Source organism: Nansenia antarctica, assembly GCF_963989245.1.
Source record: "Nansenia antarctica genome assembly, chromosome: 6".
NCBI lineage: Eukaryota > Metazoa > Chordata > Actinopteri > Argentiniformes > Microstomatidae > Nansenia > Nansenia antarctica.
The window spans coordinates 56,353,328-56,375,871 of NC_137676.1; the positions used below are offsets into that span (position 1 = coordinate 56,353,328).

Below are 22,544 nucleotides of genomic sequence, written 5' to 3' on the forward strand. Positions count from 1 at the left end.
GTTGACTAACAAAGTGTTTAGGCCTACACACAATCATCTGTTTTGGTGGTGAATGGAGATTATTCTACAGTTCTGCAGAGGAGGGCATTTTCACGGTTCATTACCGCCTTTAATCCCCGGCGGTTTCTATCCCGGAGGAGTTGAGTTGTCTGGTTGTCTTCCTCTCTCGAGCGTTTGTCGTCCATCATTTTCACTTACTACACCGGCCTAATCCTTCTCTGTGTGTATGCGGCTGGAGTGCGAGATGCTGCTCGTTATCTTGGTTCCATTATTAAGCCAATTTATGCAGACGCTTAGGTTAATGGATGAGAGACCCCGGCATGTAATCATATATTCTAAAAGAAATATCTTACATTAATTCCTCAATAAACCACTGCATAGGCTTGCATGACAAAGATCCAATTTAGTTCATGGACAAGTGTTCCTATGCTATCTCACAACCACAGTTTGGAACATGAGTGTATGCCCCATGGCTGTGTTTACATTGAGATTTCAAGCTGTTTCAAGAGATTTCCATCCGTTCAATGATTGTAGCAGAAAGCAATTCTTCTTTTTCCTGAATCACTGCATTTAAGAGCCAATATGGACCTATTCCAAAAGCACAATTATTAACCAAAGTTACTTGAAACATTCAGTATCTGTCAAGACTTTGAGGAGAACTACTACAGACCAATGAGCCAAAACATTACTCATTGACCATTGACAATGACAGGCAGGTGGTCATGATGTTTTGGCTGGTCGGTGTATGTTTAACATGAAAGATAAGATTCCCATAATAATATCCTCTGATGTAATTGTCATAGGCCTAGCAGGCTACGCCCGGGGATCAAGACCTCAAGGGCAATTCTGATGGGATAAGTGGCGAGGAGGGCTATTAGCATTCTCATTCTGGATTAGTGAACATGGGAACGGGTGTCATCCAGGAGAAACACAATTAAAGGGACAAGCGAAGCCCTCCTAGAGGTTCAAATCCTCACTAAAAGCACTGTCATGGGTGACATGTAACTCCAGAACAGTGTGAACTCCTGAATTATATTGTGTCACTTCCAAATTATCTCTTGGTCGAGGCTTGTCAGTGTGTGAGGGCGAGTGGAGTATATGTGTATATCATGACAGAATTAGTACCCTTTTAACAAGAGGACAAAGTCCAGTGCAGTGGAGAGTTATTTCACAGACTCCTGGATACAGCTGAGGATTTCAGCCTCCAAACACTCTGTGAGACAGTGTCAGTGTAACCTTTATTTTAGCCATGGAAATCATCTACAACCAATTCTCTTTAACAATAACAAAACCTGAAGTGTTATTTGGACACGGCAATGCAGAGACTTCCAAGTTCCGCTCCATGGTCGCCCACACATGCTGTTGTAACAGGATGTACTGTATGACGTTTCCCACAGCCCTTCAACAAACCTAGGAGTCTTCCACAAGCTCTGTAAGACCTGACCCACCTAAACACATATAGTACTATGCATTGTATATTGTTAACGCTACTTTTCAATGTACATATATATATATATATGTCCTTTGCATTGCAATTTGTGCATGAGGAAGTATCTAGTGTTTGTTTGTGTGTGCGTGCGTCTGGATACGAGAAATAAAAACAGGAAGAGCAGAAGTGTTTGAGAAATAATAATATTTCATATTCAGGTGGACAGCCAGTGGATGGAACTACTCGTCACAGGAGGAGTGAAGCACACAGAGACAAACATAGACACAGAAGCCACATCACCAAGGTTACCATGGCATCCCCTTCTCTGCGAGTCGACTAAAAGACATAACTCCCCCCAAAATACTACTGCCGCTAATGACAGAAGGTGAGCTGGCTCTTAAAGTCCTCTCCCCTCTCCTGTCCTGAATTCATCCGGCTCGTTAAGAGACCGTTACGATATAGTTATATAACTCTTTCTTCATGAGTGGATGTATAGCTGGAGGAAAAAACATATTAAAACACTGCTTGTGCGGATAGTCGCTGAGCTGCAGGGTGGGGGGGGCGTCGTGGGGCACGGCAACTTAGACAGTCAGGTCGCCTGTGATGAGGGGGGGGGGGGTCGTGGTTGCCTCTCCCGGTTTACAACATCTTCCTCTTCTCGAATTCCTGCCAGATCAGACCACAACAGGGGGGTGGAAGGTGGATGGGGGGGGGGACAGGGAGGGGGGGGAGAGAGGGACGGACAGGGACAGAGAGGGGAAAGGACATGAGATGATTAATTCATGGAGAATTCCCACTGCTTGTTTTTGATCTGGTGCTCCAGATCTGCTGGGAGATCATAACAAGGAACCTTCTACCATCCTGAGGAGGGAGAAGGTGAGGGGGGGGGGGGGGGGGGGGTAAAGACTGAGATAAAGACAAAAAGACAAGTTTGATCTGTGAGTAACTGACAGATTACCAAGACAAAAATCAGTCAAATTCTCATTTCAGATTCTGTCACAAAGATTGAGGGTACAGATACTTCAACCTGGAAGTGGAATAAAGCTATAAATACCTCATCTGGAGGAGTCTGGGTAAACACACAAGACAAACACAAACTCCACATCAAGACATTTAAATATGCTGTTTCTTTATACAACAGCAAATAATACCACATGATGCCGAGGATGACAAAGCATAGCGTCGGCCATTAAACAGAATGTAGCTATTTCCATATTCAATTTACCAAATATCAAAACACGCTGCAGGATGATAGAATATTCTCTTGCTCGAGAATTTCTCAGAAAAATCTCTTTATGCAAACGACATATATTTCAGGCCTACAGAACACGCATACGTGTTTGCCCATTAGAAATGACTTGCAGAACATACCTGGAGGCCTACTGCCACCTAGTGGCCAAAAAACATAATCCCCCACCACAACTTAGACACTGCAGTTTCTCTCTGCTGCCGTGTCAGTGTTGGTTTGTTTTCTGTGATTATTATATTCTGGAGTGGTGCGGACTCAGTGCATCTGTATGCACCAATCAAGGACTTCCTGAGAAAGAACGAGAGAGAGAACAGAGGGAGAGAATGAAGGAGGGAAAGAGAGAGAGAAAATGAAAGAAAGCGAGGGGGAGTCTGGGGGAAGAGTGGCGTCCAGGAGAGCTGACATGGCTGCTGTACTGTATGTCCGCGGGCTCTCTATGATGGATGGATGAAAGAAGAGAGGAAAGGAGAGGGAGGCAGGGGTCCTACTCCTAGCTGGGGGGTGGGGGGGTGGGGGGTTACTGGGAACAGGCTACTGCTGCAGCCAGAACATGAGAATGAGAGAGATAGAGAGGAGGAGGAGGAGGAGGAGGAGGGAGGGTAAGACACAGTGAGAGATAGAGAGGAGAGGAGGAGGAGGAGGAGGAGGAGGAGGAGGGAGGGTAAGACACAGTGAGAGATAGAGAGGAGAGGAGGAGGAGGAGGAGGGAGGGTAAGACACAGTGAGAGATAGAGAGGAGAGGAGGAGGAGGAGGCGGAGGAGGAGGGAGGGTAAGACACAGTGAGAGATAGAGAGGAGAGGAGGAGGAGGAGGCGGAGGAGGAGGGAGGGTAAGACACAGTGAGAGATAGAGAGGAGAGGAGGAGGAGGCGGAGGAGGAGGGAGGGTAAGACACAGTGAGAGATAGAGAGGAGAGGAGGAGGAGAGGAAGAGGGAGGGTAAGACACAGTGAGAGATAGAGAGGAGGAGGAGGAGGAGGGAGGGTAAGACACAGTGAGAGATAGAGAGGAGAGGAGGAGGAGGAGGAGGGAGGGTGAGATAGAAGAGAGAAGCCTAATCTGTGTCCAGGAAAATGACTGATAGAACGCCACCTTGACAAAGAAGTGAAGGGGGAGCAGGATGAAAGTGTGAGAGAGATAGGGGAGGGGGGAGAGAGAGACAGAGAGAGATAGGGGAGGGGGGGAAAGAGAGAGAGAGAGACGAGTCGAGAGGGGAGATGATGGTGACGTGTCAGCGGTGTTGCAGACAGAGAGAAAGGAGGAAGAGGGGGAGGGCAGGATGGAGGGGGGGGTGGGGTGGAGATCAAGGCAGGAGGAGGAGGAGGAGAGGACTGGAGAGTACTCGAGTGCGACAGACATCAGTCAGGAGGGAGAGGGAGAGCAGGAGTGTGGGTGGACACGTTAATGCGGGCTCTGGCGAGGAGGTGTCAGACAGAAGAGGAGAGGGAGAGCGAAGGAGGATAATAAAAGAGAGCGCGCGCCGCTGTGCTCTAAGGCTAATTCCTCCACAGAGAGCTTGTTCCTGATTCGCCCATTAGCATGCAGGAGCTAGTTGCAACCGAGTGTCCAAGTAGGGAGGCATCCACGAGCAGGTTGGGGTGTGTGTGAGTGGGTGTGTGTGTGTGTGTGTGTGTGTGCGTGTCCCTCGCCCTGTGTTTGTTTACATTCTCCGCCTGTGTACGAGTCCCCCATTACAGTAGCAAATGAGATTAACAGAGATGTATGAACACAATGGGCTGCAAAATTAACAAGCAGAAAGAGCGTTTTTCATCATTACGCGCAATGATTATGAATTAAACACACACACACGCACACGCACACATATATATATATACACAGACATGCACACACACACACAGACACAGACACATGCACACATACACACACACACAGGCGCGCAAATCCATATCTGCGTGCAGTTTGTCGGCTCTTGGTAATGAAAGAATAAGGTGATGAATGGGAGTAATACACGCTTTCACTTTTTATACATCTTGTTAAAACCGTTTCCCCCGGTGATAAATTGAAATAAAGAGGCTGCGTCAACGCGGCGCTTATTAATTCCCCCTCTTTGCCGTTGCCTTTTTCTTTATTGCGTATTAAAAGTTCAATCCCAACCGTGCCACTTTCTACATGGAGAGGAAAAAAATAAATAAACGAGAAGAGAAGATACGCATGGTGGTGAACCCTGAAGGCAGCGTCTAATGGTGAACCCTGAAGGCAGCGTCTAATGGTGAACCCTGAAGGCAGCGTCTAATGGTGGTGAACACTGAAGGCAGCGTCTAATGGTGGTGAACCCTGAAGGCAGCGTCTAATGGTGGTGAACCCTGAAGGCAGCGTCTAATGGTGCTGAACACTGAAGGCAGCGTCTAATGGTGGTGAACACTGAAGGCAGCGTCTAATGGTGGTGAACCCTGAAGGCAGCGTCTAATGGTGGTGAACCCTGAAGGCAGCGTCTAATGGTGCTGAACACTGAAGGCAGCGTCTAATGGTGGTGAACCCTGAAGGCAGCGTCTAATGGTGGTGAACACTGAAGGCAGCGTCTAATGGTGGTGAACACTGAAGGCAGCGTCTAATGGTGGTGAACACTGAAGGCAGCGTCTAATGGTGAACACTGAAGGCAGCGTCTAATGGTGGTGAACACTGAAGGCAGCGTCTAATGGTGGTGAACACTGAAGGCAGCGTCTAATGGTGAACCCTGAAGGCAGCGTCTAATGGTGGTGAACACTGAAGGCAGCGTCTAATGGTGAACCCTGAAGGCAGTGTCTAATGGTGGTGAACCCTGAAGGCAGCATCTAATGGTGGTGAACCCTGAAGGCAGCGTCTAATGGTGGTGAACACTGAAGGCAGCGTCTAATGGTGGTGAACACTGAAGGCAGCGTCTAATGGTGGTGAACCCTGAAGGCAGTGTCTAATGGTGGTGAACCCTGAAGGCAGCGTCTAATGGTGGTGAACACTGAAGGCAGCGTCTAATGGTGGTGAACACTGAAGGCAGCGTCTAATGGTGGTGAACACTGAAGGCAGCATCTAATGGTGGTGAACCCTGAAGGCAGCGTCTAATGGTGGTGAACCCTGAAGGCAGCGTCTAATGGTGGTGAACACTGAAGGCAGCGTCTAATGGTGAACCCTGAAGGCAGCGTCTAATGGTGGTGAACACTGAAGGCAGCGTCTAATGGTGGTGAACCCTGAAGGCAGCGTCTAATGGTAATGAACCCTGAAGGCAGCGTCTAATGGTGGTGAACACTGAAGGCAGCGTCTAATGGTGGTGAACACTGAAGGCAGCGTCTAATGGTGGTGAACACTGAAGGCAGCGTCTAATGGTGAACCCTGAAGGCAGCGTCTAATGGTGGTGAACACTGAAGGCAGCGTCTAATGGTGGTGAACACTGAAGGCAGCGTCTAATGGTGAACCCTGAAGGCAGCGTCTAATGGTGGTGAACCCTGAAGGCAGCGTCTAATGGTGGTGAACCCTGAAGGCAGCGTCTAATGGTGAACCCTGAAGGCAGCGTCTAATGGTGGTGAACACTGAAGGCAGCGTCTAATGGTGGTGAACACTGAAGGCAGCGTCTAATTGTGAACCCTGAAGGCAGCGTCTAATGGTGGTGAACACTGAAGGCAGTGTCTAATGGGAAATTGCAGGAATTTGGAAGACGTTTGGCCACAACCAGTATGAGCTGTCTATGTGATGCACTTATTCAATTTTTTCTATGGTTAAGAAACAGGTGACACATTCTACTGCTGCTGTAGACCCTTAACTCTGCACTAGTAGAGTACTCTTCAGCTCCAGATGGAAATGTCCTTTTTGGAGGGAAAACCGTGGGGCATTGTGTGGGAGTCAAGTGGTCAAGTGGAGGGTAGCAGGTGACGCCGGTGGGGGAGGGGGAACTGCACATTGTTCCTCATAAAATATGGGGATAAATAGTATAATGAAAAATAACATGGATCAAAATCACCTTCCTAAATTGACTAAAAGCAAGAATATAACTATATTTCCTGAAGTATTACATCATTTATGCTAAGTATGCTAATGAGGAAAGGTTGCATGCTTGCACCATGGTACTAGAGGACTTTCTGTACATCACAAACATGGACGTGGACTCTTAGATCAGCTTTTTAAGTGAACTGGAAGCAAAATGATTGCCATTTCCAGTTTTTAGCGATGAATTCGCATAACATGCTAATTACTCAAATTGCTCGACACGCAACTCTTAGCAACCAAGTGGAATTTCATCCACTAGGCCTTTAGATGACATTTCAATCATACAAGTTCATAAGAATCAACAATTTCTGGGTTTACTATGGGGCTTCCAGTAGACTATTAGTAACTGCACCTTTTCTCATAGACACAGTTACACACACGTCAAGACTAAAGAGGCTTTGAGACGAATCTCGAACAACGTTTTTATTTAGTTTCCGAGACGACGGCCTCACCTTGAACATGGTGCTGCCCAGCTGGGCGGGGGACATGCTGACGGCCACGCCCGCCGACTGGAGGGCCGAGATCTTCTCCTTGGCCCCGCCCTTCCCCCCGGCGATGATGGCGCCAGCGTGGCCCATCCTGCGCCCCGGCGGAGCCGTCAGCCCAGCGATGAAGGACACCACGGGCTTGGCGTTGGCTCCCTGCGGGTGTGTGTGTGGGGGGGGGGGGGGGAGAGAGAGAGAGAGAGAGACAGAGAGAGAGAGAGACAGAGAGAGAGAGAGACAGAGAGTGAGAGAGAGAGAGAGAGAGACAGAGAGTGAGAGAGAGAGAGAGAGACAGAGAGTGAGAGAGAGAGAGAGAGAGAGAGAGAGAGAGACAGAGAGAGAGAGAGAGAGAACACAGAGGTGGGGAAAAGGGAGAATGCAAGAAAAAGAAAGAAAGGAATATATATTATTATTTTAATCAGGCATATTCTTACATTCTTCCCTGAAACAAAACGCTCCCCAGCCGAGTCACGCGGAACAAAAACACAGCAGGTCCTCCAATTATTACCAAGCGGCTCTTGAGCCAGTCGGAGTACTGTAACACCCTCTCCTCCCTCCACCCCCCCCCCCCTCCTTCACCCCTTTCTCTTACCTCTCTGCCTCTCCTATTAAAATAACGGGTCAATCAGGCCATTTAATTGCATGGGTGGGTGTCGGAGCTGTGGAGAGGCTGGGGGGGGGGTGGGAGGGGCGCTGCCGTTTCAACACCACATCTCATTTGGCGGAAGGTAATTAGTCATGCTGCCGGTGATTAGCTCACCGCCGCCTGTCCGGCGTTACCTCGCTGATGGATGGATACGCAAGTTGAGATCATTTCCTGTCAGGGAGGGAAAAAAAGCTAATATTTCATCCCCAGGAATAACATCATCTTGAGGTTGGGAAGGAAGGGGGTGTGTGTGTGTGTGTGTGTGTGTGTGTGTGTGTGTGTGTCTATTCCAGGTCTCCAGAGACGTCCTGGGGGGGTGTAGCCCCAGATAAGGGGCTGTCAGACAGGACTAGCTTGCCCGCGGGGCGGCAACATGTAAAACAAGCTGGCGGGCGAGACCAGGCTGGCCAAGCCAGACTCCCTGCTGCCTTATCAGCTCCGGACCCTGGAAGCTGGCAGGTAAGTGAGGGGAGACGCCTGCTCACAGACCACAGGGGGGCCAGAGCCTCTCTACTCCTCCGCCAAGACTACAGCGTCCCAAAAAAAAAGAAAAAAGAAAGAAAGAAAAGAAAGTAAAGCTTGGCTAGCGAGGAGTTTCTAACAAAAAAATTAATAAAAAATAAAAAAAATAAAGATGCAAGTGTGATGCTAGCAGAGTGGGTAGGAATTAGGAGGGCGACTTTCGCTTCAGACGCATTGGAAAGCAGCCCGCCGTTTGTGCGGGGATCTCTCAATCGCTTCCAGAGAAACAGCGGCATTAGGTTGGTCCAAAAACTCCAGTTCCCTCCCTCCCTCCCTCCCTCTCTCTCTCTCTCTCTCCCTCTCTCTTCTTGACTTTGGGTATTCTAAATTAATTCACGCTTTGACAAAACAAACCTCCCACGTGTGAATCAAGTCTTAAATCTACCAAAACAGGTTAGGGCATAATTACTCTATTAATCCTCATCTCCCAGGGAAGTACTCGGGGAGCACATAAAAGGAGGGAGTCAAATTAGCATTTGCGTTCCCTTGTCTCTTTGTCCTCCATTGTTACCAGTCAAGATGGATGACTTTAATTATGAGAGGAGAGGAGCGGGGGGACGTGTTTTCCTCCACCTCTTCCTTCGCCCACGGGAGTTGAGGAGGCCCGACTGAGAGGGGGAGGGGGGGGGGGGGGAGTGGAGGGGGAGCCGTAATCTAGACAATTACAAGTCCCTTTTCAGACACAGTAGATATTAGTACACACACACACACAAACACACACACACACACACACACGCGCACACACACACAATCTCTCCCTTGTCTTCCCAACCCCGCCCCCCCACGTAGCCCACACTACAATCTGTGTTTGTTTCCGGTGCGTTCCAGCTTAGCTCAGTGTATTAACCACGCAGTACTGGAGGAGGGCGCTGGGCCGTGGAGTGGGGAGGATGAAATGAAGGGATTTCAGAACGCGTCGGGAGTCTTCACGGCGGGTGAGGTGCTAAATCCTCTAGGCCTTTCTCTCTCTACACTGTTTGTTGTGTATGCGTCGCAGGCCCTCTTGTCTGTCTGGCTGTACAGTTACTCTGTACTGTACGACAACAACAAGTTCACGAACGGACCGATAAAACTTTCTAGCACGCGTCACAGATGCAGAGGTGACTGAAGAGTACTCGGGAGGGGTTGGTAAGTGGTCTTAAATAAGGGTTGGAAGACTTTTTTGTTTTGTTTTGTGGGACACGTAAGTTTGACCTGTTTCCCCCCCGATAGCGATACGACAACGTGGCCACGTGTGCAAAACGGCCTGCTACAATGGCTCCGGACGTTCCTTTCTGCAACGGAAAAACACGACAAAGAAAAAATCCACAGTCTCCACTTCTTAGAAGTGCTAACTCAGGACTACTTGATCTCCCTGTGGTCCTCAGATCTACCAGAACCGGCCTCGACCGCCTTAAACCCCACCTGCTACGTCTCTCCCGCTCTCCGCCCAGTCATCCATCCGTCTCCCCCCCGCTCTCCTCCCGCTAATCCCAAACTACCTTTTCCAATCCCCCCCTTTTTCCTGTGCGTCCTCTGTAATGGAATCGATCCGTCCTGACATTAACAGCGATAATAAGAGAAGCTGAGGAGTAACGGCCCTGTCACCTGGTACGTACGGGGTGGGGGGGGGGGGATTCGATACATGTAATGTGGCGTGAAGCTCCATCATCGTTCGTGTCCTCTTCCTATTAGAGAGTGAAGGCCATCAGTCACCTTGTCCGGGCAGGGACGGGTCTCATTACGCCAATGTTATATATATGTCTCCTGTAACCAACGCCATCGGGGACATTTTTCATCGGGCGGGGAAAGGACAGGAATCATCATTTTGGAAACGTCTGCTGCACCGGCGAGGGGCGCGGCGTATAATAGGACCCCGCGGAATCGTTATTTTATTTTCAGCTGACGTTCCCTATAGGCGTCGGCAAATGTGCCTGATTTTGTAATGACGGACGAGATGAGAGAGAGAGAGAGAGAGAGAGAGAGAGAGACCGAGACAGAGACAGAGAGACAGAGAGACACAGAGAGAGAGAGAGAGAGAGACAGAGACAGAGACAGGGACAGAGAGAGACAGAGAGAGAGAGAAAAAGAGACAGAGAGAGAGACAGAGAGAGAGATAGGTGCAGGCCTGCTGTCAGCCTATTGTCCTCCCACAGGTCTCCATACTAACTCTGAAGTGAGAAGCTTACAGTCGAAGAAAGCGGTCATTTTAAGGAAAAAAATCCACAAACAAAACAACAACCGATTCGCCGAACTCCGTCTTGGCATTTTCCCCTCTCCTCCTCCTCCTCCTCCTCCTCGTTCGTCTACAAGACGCAGGTCGGGTGAAACAACAACTCCGAGCTTTAAACTAAACCACCCTGCCTTCCCGCTGTTCAAAGCTTTTCCTCGGCAACACAATCGACTTTCGGAGAAAACTATCGAGCGCTTACATGCTCCGACGGGCTCCTCATGCGTGTCAGAGTGTGAGGGGGAGAGAGCGGTCTCTGCTTGTCAACACCCCGGAAGATTGGGTGAGTGTGTTTGTACGCAAGGGAGAGAGGCAGAGTTATTCTCCCGAGACGGTGCGGAGAGATTTGCATGCATTAGGGCCGCCGGGAGCAAATCAAATTCATTTCTCAACTCCTGAGCACCTCAGACAGACACGCGCGTGCGCACACACACACACACGCACACAAATATGCACACGCACACACAAACTAAATCTCCTCACAAACAGACACTGTACACACTCAGAAATAGACACAGACACACACACACAAACTCTTATCTCTCTTTCTTTCTCTCTCACACACACTAACTATTTTCTCTCTCTCACACACACAATCACACACACACACATTTGCTTAATCAAACTTTGCTGTCGTGACAAAACTAGAGACCGGAAAAAACACCCACTTGCCAATATTAAAATCCTGGGTTTCGAAAAGTGGAAAACTGTCACTGGGAGGCTCTTAGACGCACTTGTATAATTCACCTCACCACTCCAGAGTTCAGCCTCTCCCACGCCTGCCCCCATCAAGAGTGTGGATCAAAGAAGATTGTGTGTGTGTGTGAGCACTCTGCATGATGAACTTTTTCTTCCCACTGGAGGCTGAACTCTGCCTCACACCCACAGTCTGAGCTTCTGCAAGGGAGGTGTGCCTGGAGGTGTGTGTGGGGCTGGGACAGGGTCGTGACAATGCCTCAGTATGAACAATAGAGTTTGTATGTGTGTGTGTGTGTGTGTACACGCGTGTGGTGGGGAGGTTTTTGTATGTGTGTGTGTGTTTGTATGTGTGTGTGTGTGTGTGAGTATGTGTGTGTGTGAGAGTGTGTGTGTGTGTGTGTGTGCGTGCGTAAGTGTGTGTGTGAGTGTGAGTGAGTGTGTGTGTGTGTGTGTGTCCTCTCACAGTGTTGTGCTGTCTCAGGTACTCAGTGTGTGTGTGAGAGAGAGTGTGTGTGTGTGTGTGTGTATGTGTGTGTATAGGTGTGTGTGTGTGCGCGTGTGTGTGTGTGTGTGAGAGACTGTGTGTGTGTGTGTATGTCCTCTCACAGTGTTGTGCTTTCTCAGGTACTCAGTGTGTGTGTGTGTGTGTGTGTGTGTACAGGTGTGTGTGTGTGTGTGTGTGTGTGTGTGTGTGTGTCTCTCACAGTGTTGTGCTGTCTCAGGTACTCAGCAGCGTTCTCCTCTGCGTCTCCTCCGATCTCCCCGATCAGGATGATGCCCTCGGTCTTGGGGTCCTGCAGGAACACCTCCAGACAGTCGATGAAGTTCGTCCCGTTGAAGGGGTCTCCGCCGATACCTGGACACATAACCACGGAAACACCCTTTTGAAACAGGCCGGGGAAACCGGCCGACACACACAGATACCCGCCTCGACTGACTCTCATAACAATCTTCCGTAAGAAATGCATGCAAAACCCTACAACAGCCGTCAGGTCATCTGACCCTGTGAGTAAATTCGTTTTTAATATCTTTGCACTCGATCAAATTTCCAGGACCCTCCTTTCATGACTTTTCCTAGATATGTGCGTTCTACCACCCAGTATCCTTAAATTATCAAAATCACATCAGGATAAGCTAGTATAAAGCTATTTTGCTGTTTTTCTGTGTAGGAGACAGGCTAATTTACAAGACGGACAATTAGTGGTCGTTGTGTGTAAGGAGCAGCTTCTCATTGTAAAGACTATGGTCATTTGACCCCCGAGGCGGCTCTTATAGTAGGTAAAAAAAGGCACGGCTGTTCTAGAGTTAAATGTAGGGTTCTAAATGTGTTGGAAGTGTTGGAGTCCAGCGTACCGATGCAGAGAGACTGTCCCAGGCCCACTTGTGTAGTTTGGTGCACAGCTTCATATGTGAGAGTTCCTGACCTGGAGACGATGCCTGCGGGGAGGGGGGGAGATGTCAAACATTTAAACATGTTGCAGCAAAACTGTCTGCTTTCTGAGACACACAGAGAGAGAGAGAGACAGAGAGAGAGAGAGAGAGAGAGAGAGAGAGAGAGAGAGAAAGAGAGACAGAAAGAGAGAGACAGAGAGAGACAGAAAGAGAGAAACAGAGACCGAAAGAGAGACAGAGAGACAGAGGGATAGAGAGAGATAGAGAGACAGAGAAAGAGAGAAAGACAGGGATAAAGAGAGACAGACAGAGAGAGAGAGAGGCAGGAATAGAGAGAGACAGAGAGAGACACACAGAGAGAGAGAGACAGGAATAGAAAGAGAAAGAGAGAGAGACAGAGATAGAGAGAGACAGGGATAGAGAGAGAGGAATAGAGAGAGAGACAGACAGAGAGAGACAGAGAGAGAGAGACAGGAATAGAGAGAGAGACATACAGAGAGAGAGAGAGACAGGAATAGGGAGAGAGAGAGAGGCTAACCCAAGATGATGGAATCTCCGCACGCACATATGCACATTTCTGCAGTCTATCAGACGCAATCATTATCATACCCAGAAAAAAAGTTTGTTTTGACTGGCAGACATGTCTGACTGACAGGCTGGCATTACCCCCGCCACGCTCCTCTACCTGCCCCGTCCACCTACAGCCCTGTCACCTTGGAGACACCTTGGCAACCGTTAATGGGCACTGTCTAACCTACGGTTAACTCCCCTCTGGACACACCGAAGCCAGCAGTCAGTCAGTCAGTCAGTCAGTCAGTCAGTCAGTCAGACAGACAGTCAGACAGTCAGACAGTCAGACAGTCAGTCAGACAGTCAAGTCTGCCATAACACCAAACACAAAAATATATATTTTTTAAAAAGCCAGCCGAGCCATTTGGAGGTGAGGTAGAAGGTTCTCTAAAGGCCAATGCACACAGCGTGCGATTTCTGTTGCGCGACAACATTCCATTGCAACGCACACGGCGTGCGATGCGATTTTGTTGCGCCGCAAAATTCCATTTTCAACTCACACCATTGAAGTCTATGAAAAAATCATAAAACATCGCATCCCAATGCACACGGCGTGCGATTCAATTTCTGTTGCACCTCAACATTCCAAGAAGATGAGGTTTACCAAATGGCATCCATTATCCGTTGTGTCCAGTATGTATTTGAAATATATGATATGAAAATGAAATGATAATGTTGTACATCATAAACCCTTCATGTACCGTAGGTGTATGTACTATATCAGACCTTTTGGGTCCGACCTTCAGCCTTTCACTTCTTTCAAAAAAGGAGACAGTCAAAAATGTATGCTCCAGTCTCTCTCCCCGTTATGAGTGACTCAATTAATTTAGATAGACCAGTTGAGGTTTTCCCAATTGTCCCATTGTGATGCAATAATCCGTCGCACCACAAACTTTTACAACATTTGCAAAATTTGACAGTGCGACAAAACTCGCACGCCTTGTGCTTTGTCCCATTCAAAATGAATGGAATCGAATGTTCGCTGTGCGATTAAAATCGGGGCCGTGTGTGTTGGGATGCGATGTTCTCATAGACTTCCATTCAAACTTCAAAATGGAATGTTGTCGCGCAACAGAAATCGCACGCTGTGTGCATTGGCCTTAAGGGTGGTGGAGAGGGAAGAGGCAGAGAGCAGCAGCACATCTCACCGATTCTCCCTTTCTTGTGGATGTGGCCAGGCATGATGCCAATCTTGCATTCTCCAGGCTGGGGGGGGAGAAACACACAAATATAAGACACACTGATCCACATCACAGCAGAGGGACACACACCCACGAGTGTGAGGGATAGAGATGCTGGGTGTGAAACCAGCTTGTGTGTGTGTGTGTACGCATGTCTGTGTCCGTGTTTGTGTGTGCGAGCTCATACACGTGTCTGTCTGCGTGTGTGCATTCGCACGCTTGTGTGTGTGTGGGTGTACGCATGTCTGTGTCCGCGTTTGTGTGTGCGCGAGCTCATACACGTGTCTGTCTGCGTGTGTGTTTGTGCGTTCACGCACTTTTGTGTGTGTGTGTGTGTGTGTGTACACATTTCTATGTCTGTGTCCGTGTTTGTGCGTTCGCGCGTTTGTGTGTGTGTGTGTGTGTGTGTGTGTGTGTGTGCGTGTGTGTGTGCATGCGTCCTCTTACGTTGATGACCCCGGGGCAGTTGGGTCCTATCAGGCGGGTGATGCTCTGACGCAGCAGGCGGTGCTTCACCTTCACCATGTCCTGCTGGGGGATGCCCTCCGTGATGCACACCACCAGGGGCATCTCCGCATCGATGGCCTCCAAGATGGCCGCCCCCGCGAAGGGAGGGGGCACGTAAATCACCGTGGCGTGGGCCCCGGTGGCCTCTCTGGCCTGGTGGGAGGGAGGGAGGAAGAGGAGGAGGAGGAGGGGGGGGGGAGGAGGAGGAGGAGAAGGAAGGAGGAGAAAAAGAAGGAGAAGGAGGAGGAGAAGGAGAAGGAGAAGGAGGAGAAGGAGAAGGAGAAGGAGGAGGAGAAGAAGAAGGAGAAGAGAAAAAAAAGGGAGGAAAAAGAATTCAGGCGTTTTACTAAGGGAGAGGAGTGAACTGTAAACCGTGTTTCGATAATTCAAGCGTCTAAGCATTGAATAACACTTTTTAATTTTTTATTTAACCTTTTGTTTTATTTAACCAGGGACATCACTTGAGATTCAAATCTCTTTTTCGAGGGAGACCTGGCCAGTACAAGTCTACAAAATTGGAGGATAAAACTTAATAAATAACAGACCAGGGATGACAGATACATATTGCAAAATCCATCTTTTAATTGCAGTCTTCTGTCACACAATTCTTAATCAGAGCTTTTGAACTAATGTTCTTAATCTACTAATGTTCTTAATCACACATTTCATTTGGAGCTTTGTCGAGACGGTGTATTAAAAGACCCGGGGTAAGTATTGGGAGTACGCTCGCCGTCTCGCCAAGACTCCAATGGTCCTTGAACCCCCATCTCAATCTTCAGAGGGTGAGAACGGTGCTTCAACAACCATTTCGGTCTTTAAAGTGGGAGATTGATTTCACTGGAAGAGCCGTGACTCAGTCGCCCTTGATCACAAGTCTTTCCCAACTTACCCAAGTGCCCTTCAAACAGAGAAGAAAACACACAGTACAAGTTCCATGACCGGCCACTGTCCTCCTGGGAGACAGAGAGGCTTCTCTCTTCATCTTTGGCCTCTCTCTTTCTCTCTCTCCCTCTCCCTCTCTCTCCCTCTCTCTCCCTGTCTCTCTCTCTCTGTCTCTCTCTCTCTCTCTGTCTCTCTGTCTCTCTCTCTCTCTCTCTCTGTCTCCCTCTCTCCCCCCCTCCCAGGAGAGGGTGGTCATGGAAACTGGTCCTGTGTGTCTTCCCAGTGAAGGGCACCGTTAACTGTGGTGGGGGGGCGGGGGGGGGAATACTTACCTCCTTGACGGAGTTGAAGACAGGCTGCCCGAGGTGCGTCTTGCCCCCCTTGCCGGGGGACACTCCCCCCACTAACCTGGAGCCATAGTCCAGGGACTGCTGGCTGTGAAACGTCCCCTAGAGGGAGACAGAGAGACAGAGACAGTCATACAGTGTGTGTGTGTGTGTGTGTGTGTGTGTGTGTGTGTGTGGGGGGGGGGTGTGTGTGATGGATTGAGCAGGGAATGGTACCCTCTCGCGGCGCCAACCTTGAGGTATCATTAAAGACAGGAGTGAGGGAAGAGGAGAGGAAGCTGCCACCCGCGATGGATCACCTGAGCAGAGGGCTGCCCACCGAGGGGAGCCTGGGAGACACTCTGGCATGGGCTCACACACACACGCGCTGGCGCACACAGCCACACACACACACACGCTGGCGCACACACACACACACACACACACGCACTGGCGCACACACAAGCTGGCACACACACACATGCTGGTACACGCACGGGCAGGCACACACTCACACACACACACACACACACACACACACACACCTGCGCTAACAGATTAGCTACGCCTGATGGACCTAGCGTACCTCTGATCAAAAATCAGCCACTGGGTTTCTGGGAAGTGGAAAACAAAATGTTCCCAAAACAGCGATCGTGCAGCACACTTTAACCCAGATGGTGCTCTTTTTATGGCCGGCTGTCAAAGTTGTTGGAGTGTTTCAACTCAAGATCCAGTATGACATTTTGATGTTGTTGGTTTATCCTGCAGGCCCGGTAAAAGGCCTACAGGACCATAAGGTGTAGAACCAGAATATCTGACTAAACCATGGAGAATCCTGAGGTCACATCTATTCTAGACAGTGCCCTTTTCATGAGCCATTTTTTAGAAGTATGAACTTGTCCTTGTCCTCCAACGTTCGTGTTAATCGGACTTGCGGTTCATGAGAAGAACATTTTTAAGTGTTATTTCTTTGTATTTAAAAATGTCTGGAAATGCAGAATATTGAGTGGCGTGTGGCAGCCATGTTTCAGATCCGATCATGTTGGAATTTGGTACACGTCGTTTATGTCATACTACTGTCTTGTGGCTCACCAAGTTCACATTAATTTTCATAAATATGGCCTACTCTTCTGCATATTTCATTAATTATGGTGCTGATTCATTTGCATGTAGAGTGGTCATTTCTGACATGGGAACTTTTTGTTTGTCTTTGTCTTTTTCTTTTTAAAGTTTCATGTCGATCGGACTCATGGTATATTTGAAGAAGATTTGTTTGTGTTTCAACATAGCGGAAAATGATGCATATCTTCAGTCCAAACAGGTTTTGTGTTCGTCTTGAGGAGTTGGTGTTGATTTGGTGTCTCTACTCTAGGACAAACGGTTCCATGGTTATGGCCTCTCAAAGTTGAACAGTCCAACGTGTTGCTATAAGTTACTGTCCATATTTTGCAGATGAAAATCAAAGTAGGCAGCCAGTCCATTCATGTGTTTTATATGCGTCCAACTCACCCAGGTCCAAGCCCCTTCAGTTAATAATTACACAGGATGTGGAAACACTGCAGATAAGTGGTCCATGGGGCCAACTACAACAAGTCAGAATCAATGAGTCTAATGTTGAAACTATAATTACTGAGATTAACAAGAGAAAGAGAACCCTGAACCAGCACTTTCCTTTCCATTTAACATCTCTCTTAATTCCTACGCCATATTCCTCTGCCAGCTCCTGCTCATCATCCTTTTAAATCCTTCTCTTTCCCCCCCTCCTCCTCACGTATTTCATGCAAGGTGCACTGCTAACTTTGCTCTTTTTCCTGGCCCTATTCAGGCTAATGATAGGACAATGAATTTGAAGAATGGCTTGCTTATCAAGGTAGAGGAGAAGTCAATGGGCAGCGGTGACACTTGAATCATCCCTCATTCGTTTCTAATTATCATGAGTGGTCATTACAACTACATTTAATAACTCTTTATTATGTTGAGGAGTCAGAGATAACAGGAAGAAGAGAGGGAGAATGTGGGGGGGGGGGGGGAGACGGTGATGAAAAGTGCTGGGGGTGTTGGACACGGTGGCCAATAGTTTTTCCATCAACTGGGCTTGATTAAACACAAGACAATTACCCCGGTCCTCCATCCTCCACAACCAAATGAGCTGAGTGACAAGCAGCTGACATCCTCCGCCATCCATTCACTCACTCACTGGGGGGATATGGTGCACCACTGTGTGTGTGTGTGTGTGTGTGTGTGTGTGTGTGTGTGTGTGTGTGTGTGTGTGTTCATTTAATTCATATGCAAAAAATTAAAACAAAAAACTAAACATCAATGAAGCGCAAGGTCAACTTGATAGATGCATGTTCCAGGAAGATTACAGTAAACTGTTATGACTCTGGGATGGTGGACGAACTGGAAACAATGTCTGTTGATACTAGTCTGAAACAAGATAACTGAGGGAGTTGAGGAAAGCTGTGGGTCTGTGTGTGTGTGTGTGTGTGTGTGTGTGTGTGTGCGTGTGTGTGTAGGTGTGTGTGCATATGTGTTTGTGTGTGCGTGTGTGTGTGTGTGTGTGTATATGTGTATATGTGTGTGTGTGTGAGTATGTACCTGTGTGTGTGTGTGTGTGTGTGTGTGTGTGTGTGTGTGTGTGTGTGTGTGTGTGTGTGCGGGAGGCTTGTAGCTTTTACCCACCTGCTTCCCTGTGAACCCTTGGCAGATGACCTTGGTGTCCTTGTCAATGTAGAGGTGCTTCCTTGAGGCGGTGTAACAGTGCCTCGCACCATTCTGCTGCACTGCAAACCCAGAGAGAGGAGAGGAGAGGAGAGGAGAGAGTGAGACCAGGACTGATATTTTAATTTCTTGCCTCATTAGTTTTTAGTTTTCGGCTAATGGAGAGAGGTTCTCTCACTTTGTGCAATGAGGTAGTTTCTATTTTGGGGACTTTCCATATTGTAACTTTAAGGGTTATGTTCTAGACAATTTGCCTTAAAATGACCATGTTATCTTATCTCCTTCCTGATCACTGTTCTGTAAAGACTTGATAGGTTGAATCAAGCCCTTATGGTGATCAGAGGTCATTTAGAGTGTTTCCTGACCACATGGCCTGACCAGGACAATGACCCCTGACCCTGGTCATGAGGGACAGAATGCCATCCAAGACACTCAGAGGGTTAAGTTCAGCTGAGCACAAAACATTTCTTGAAACGTTCAGAGTTAAGGGTTCAAAGGAGACAGTTCTACCTGGATCTGCCCGATAAGAACACAGCTTTAAAAATGTGTCGCTATGCTGCTCCCAACTGAACACAGCCCAGGTTTGGTAACTAAGCAGTTGGCCACCTGCGAAGTCCCTGATTGATTTACTGAGTTAATCTGTTAGACTCTTGAAGGACCTGAGGGAACATTCACTCTGTTGATCATCATCAACAGTAAGTCAACATCGTCAACAGCTCCTCTGACCAGTTACACACAACTGAGTTGAACACAACTTGCTCAACACCAAGGCCAACAGAGCTCATAGGCAGGCCTAGCCTAAACCTGAGTGACTGTTCATTATGAGATAGAAGGGAGTCAATCAATGTTCATCAAGTCAGTGCAGAACTTAATACTCTACTCCAATCACCTCACCATTGAGCTTTTGTCCTTGTTTCAAAAGACAGTGAAAATGAAACCAATTCAGGTAATAATGTAATCTCTACAATTTCTACAGAATGGTTTAAATAGTGTGTGTGAGCACAGGGCTTAACACTAATCCAATGGACAAAGGCAAGCAGAGGTCCACACTGCAGGAAAAGGTTGGAGAAATGTTCTCTATAATTGCTAGAGAATAGTGAGAATAGTTTCAATAGTGTGTGTGTGTGTGTGTGTGTGTGTGTGTGTGTGTGTGTGTGTGTGTGTGTGTGTGTGTGTGTGTGTGTGTGTGTGTGTGTGTGTGTGTGTGTGTGTGTGTACTACATTCTGAAATTGCATAATGTTAGTCGCAAGACAAGTTTATTTGTTTAGCACATTTCATACAACAGGGGCAATATAAAAGTTAATAAAAAGACATGTGATTTGTATACAATTAGGAGTATTTTAAATTCAATTCTCTGAGAGACTGGTAGCCAGTGTAGAGATCTCAGGATTGGTGTAATCGTAATGTGTTCAAACGTCTTCGTTTTTGTTAGGACCCTAGCAGCGGCGTTTTGGATGAGCTGCAATTTACGAACAGCCCCCTTAGACAGGCCTGTTAGTAGACCATTACAATAATCAAGTCTACTCGAAACAAATGCATGGATGAGCTTTTCATGGTCTTGTTTGGACATGAAACCTCTCATTCTTGTTATGTTTTTCAAACTGTAGTGTTTCATTGATACAACACAAAAGTCAAGCAAGTGGCTGGATTCAAACATCAGTTAAGCCACCGTTTGTTGCCATTCTGACTGCTGTGATTAACTGTGTGTGTGTGTGTGTGTGTGTGTGTGTGTGTGTGTGTGTGTGTGTGTGTGTGTGTGTGTGTGTGTGTGTGTGTGTGTTCTGTGTGTGTGTGTTCTGTGTGTGTGTGTGTGTGTGTGTGTGTGTGTGTGTGTGTGTGTGTGTGTGTGTGTGTGTGTGTGTGTGTGTGTGTGTGTGTTGCATCACTGTCAGACAGGCAGCTGTTGGAACTGCTGCTGCACACAATTAGAACAGTGTCTTTCTAGAGCAACATGAACTATTGAGCTAAATACACTTGAGAGAAAATGAGGGGACAACGACTATTACTACTACTAGTGTGTGTACACACGTGTACACACACGTGTACACACCCACACACACACACCCACACACACACACACACACACACACACACACACACAGATATAAATGATGCGTCCAGAAATCAAACATGTGCTTATTCTGCATTCTCACAACTTCAGCTTGTTGGTAAACCAAGTGGCTTGTCAACTGACAGCTGAGGGTAGCACAGGCAGCTCCCAAAACAACAGACATGAACTGACACTACGTGTCTGGGGAGTACTTAGTATTGGATAAATGTACTTTGTCCACATTAGTAGAAGGGACAAGCTCAATCTAAAAGCCTAAAGGACACGTGGGGTCAAAGTTCAGGTCGCTCTGGCCCAGACAGTGATGAGCTGGTTGTCAGTGGGCTAGGCTAGGCTAGGCTAGCTGTCTCAGCCAGGAGACCCACGGCCGCTGCCATGGCTAAACACTGTGTGCGAAACCCCAGAATGCTTGCAGAACTCCAGCCTTTGATCAAGGTTACCAAGCAGAAACTAAACCTTAAACATATGCCCGATATGAATAATGACAGACGGTTGTTATTACTCACCCAGCAGCCTGGCAAACAACCTACTGTGCGACATCTCCGGTCATTCACCAATGACACGGGAGGCTGAAGGACCCTGGACGTCAATGCAATGGCTGACTATATATGTGCCTGATGAAAACAACAAATGTCAATGGTTGACATTTGTAAACCTAGCGAAATCATGTGGATTTACTTCAAACGCTACACGTATGACATTATTATTTATAGTTTTACAAAGCACACCACTGATAAAAAATAATACGACCAGTGAGATGAAAGTCATCCCAGGCAAAGATTCAGGGATAGCGTTAAACCACAAGGGATTCTGGGTAGTGTAGTTCCTTGACAGTTCCGAGTGAGACTTAACGCGTCTTGTACACTAGAGGGCGTAATAAGTCCATAATAAAACTCCCAAGGTTAACGCATGTGTTCGACCCCTGATAGAAGTTTGGATTACTTGTCATGACGTGTTGGTTGTAAACTATTTTGAGTGATTTTAGTTTGTACATTGCCAAAACGAATTACCCATTCATAAAGATTGTAAAATACTCTAATGCAGATTAATTTAAATCAATCAAATGTTAATTTGTATTTGTAGGACATAGCGCTTGTCAGTAAAGTAACCCAGCCTATATTCCTTTAGAGCAAGCAGAGGCACAGTGGGAGTCATTTGTCATAGGCTGTGGTTGTGTATTTTGTGCACAGGGACTTTTGCACATTTAATATTTTGATTTACATTTTTGGCATTTAGCAGACGCCTTTGTCCAAGGCGACTTTACAACAAATACGTTTGACTAAGTAAGTGAATCATCTATCCACCAGTCACAGCAGGAAAAACGAATCTATGCTATGGCCGTTGTCGTGCTAGAAGAAGGAATTATTATTATTTTATTAAATTAAATTATTTTATTTTATTAAAATAAATAATACGTTTGAATAAATATGAGGTAAAACTGAATAAATGGGCGAGTGTTCGAAAGGAAATCATTTGAGATCAACCTGATATCTGTACAACAGAAATAGCCTCGGCATAGAATAATATATTTTCTTAAACATTTAGCTGACATTCCTCCTACCCAAGCTCATGGTGATATCTGGTAATATGCAATACTGCAACTTCCCTTTTGAGTTTATATTTGTCAACCAAATGATGTATGAACAAAATAGTAAGTAAGTAGTAAGTAAAGCTTTATTTATAT

At 47.3% G+C, this 22,544-nt stretch overlaps 1 protein-coding gene across 1 annotated transcript; it reads right to left on the minus strand.

Moving 5' to 3' along the window:
- Window positions 1-1,616: 1,616 nt before the first annotated feature.
- Window positions 1,617-21,419, minus strand: suclg1 (succinate-CoA ligase GDP/ADP-forming subunit alph). Its single transcript, XM_080534960.1, has 9 exons — window positions 21,367-21,419; window positions 18,753-18,853; window positions 16,077-16,193; window positions 14,803-15,015; window positions 14,323-14,380; window positions 12,566-12,649; window positions 11,917-12,068; window positions 7,104-7,292; window positions 1,617-2,095 (listed from the first exon to the last, which is right to left on the minus strand). Exons 1-9 carry the CDS (start codon window positions 21,398-21,400, stop codon window positions 2,069-2,071), a joined length of 975 nt encoding a protein of 324 aa, XP_080391086.1. The 5' UTR covers window positions 21,401-21,419; the 3' UTR covers window positions 1,617-2,068.
- Between the last annotated feature and the right edge of the window lie 1,125 nt (window positions 21,420-22,544).

Coding starts and splice junctions, on each gene's coding strand:
- suclg1 (XM_080534960.1), bottom strand. CDS start 21,400: ATGTCGCACAGTAGGTTGTTTGCCAGGCTGCTGG. Junction 12,069..12,565: donor GGGACAGTCTCTCTGCATCG/GTACGCTGGACT, acceptor TTATGTGTCCAG/GTATCGGCGGAGACCCCTTC. Junction 7,293..11,916: donor ACCTGAGACAGCACAACACT/GTGAGAGACACA, acceptor ACACACCCGCAG/GGAGCCAACGCCAAGCCCGT.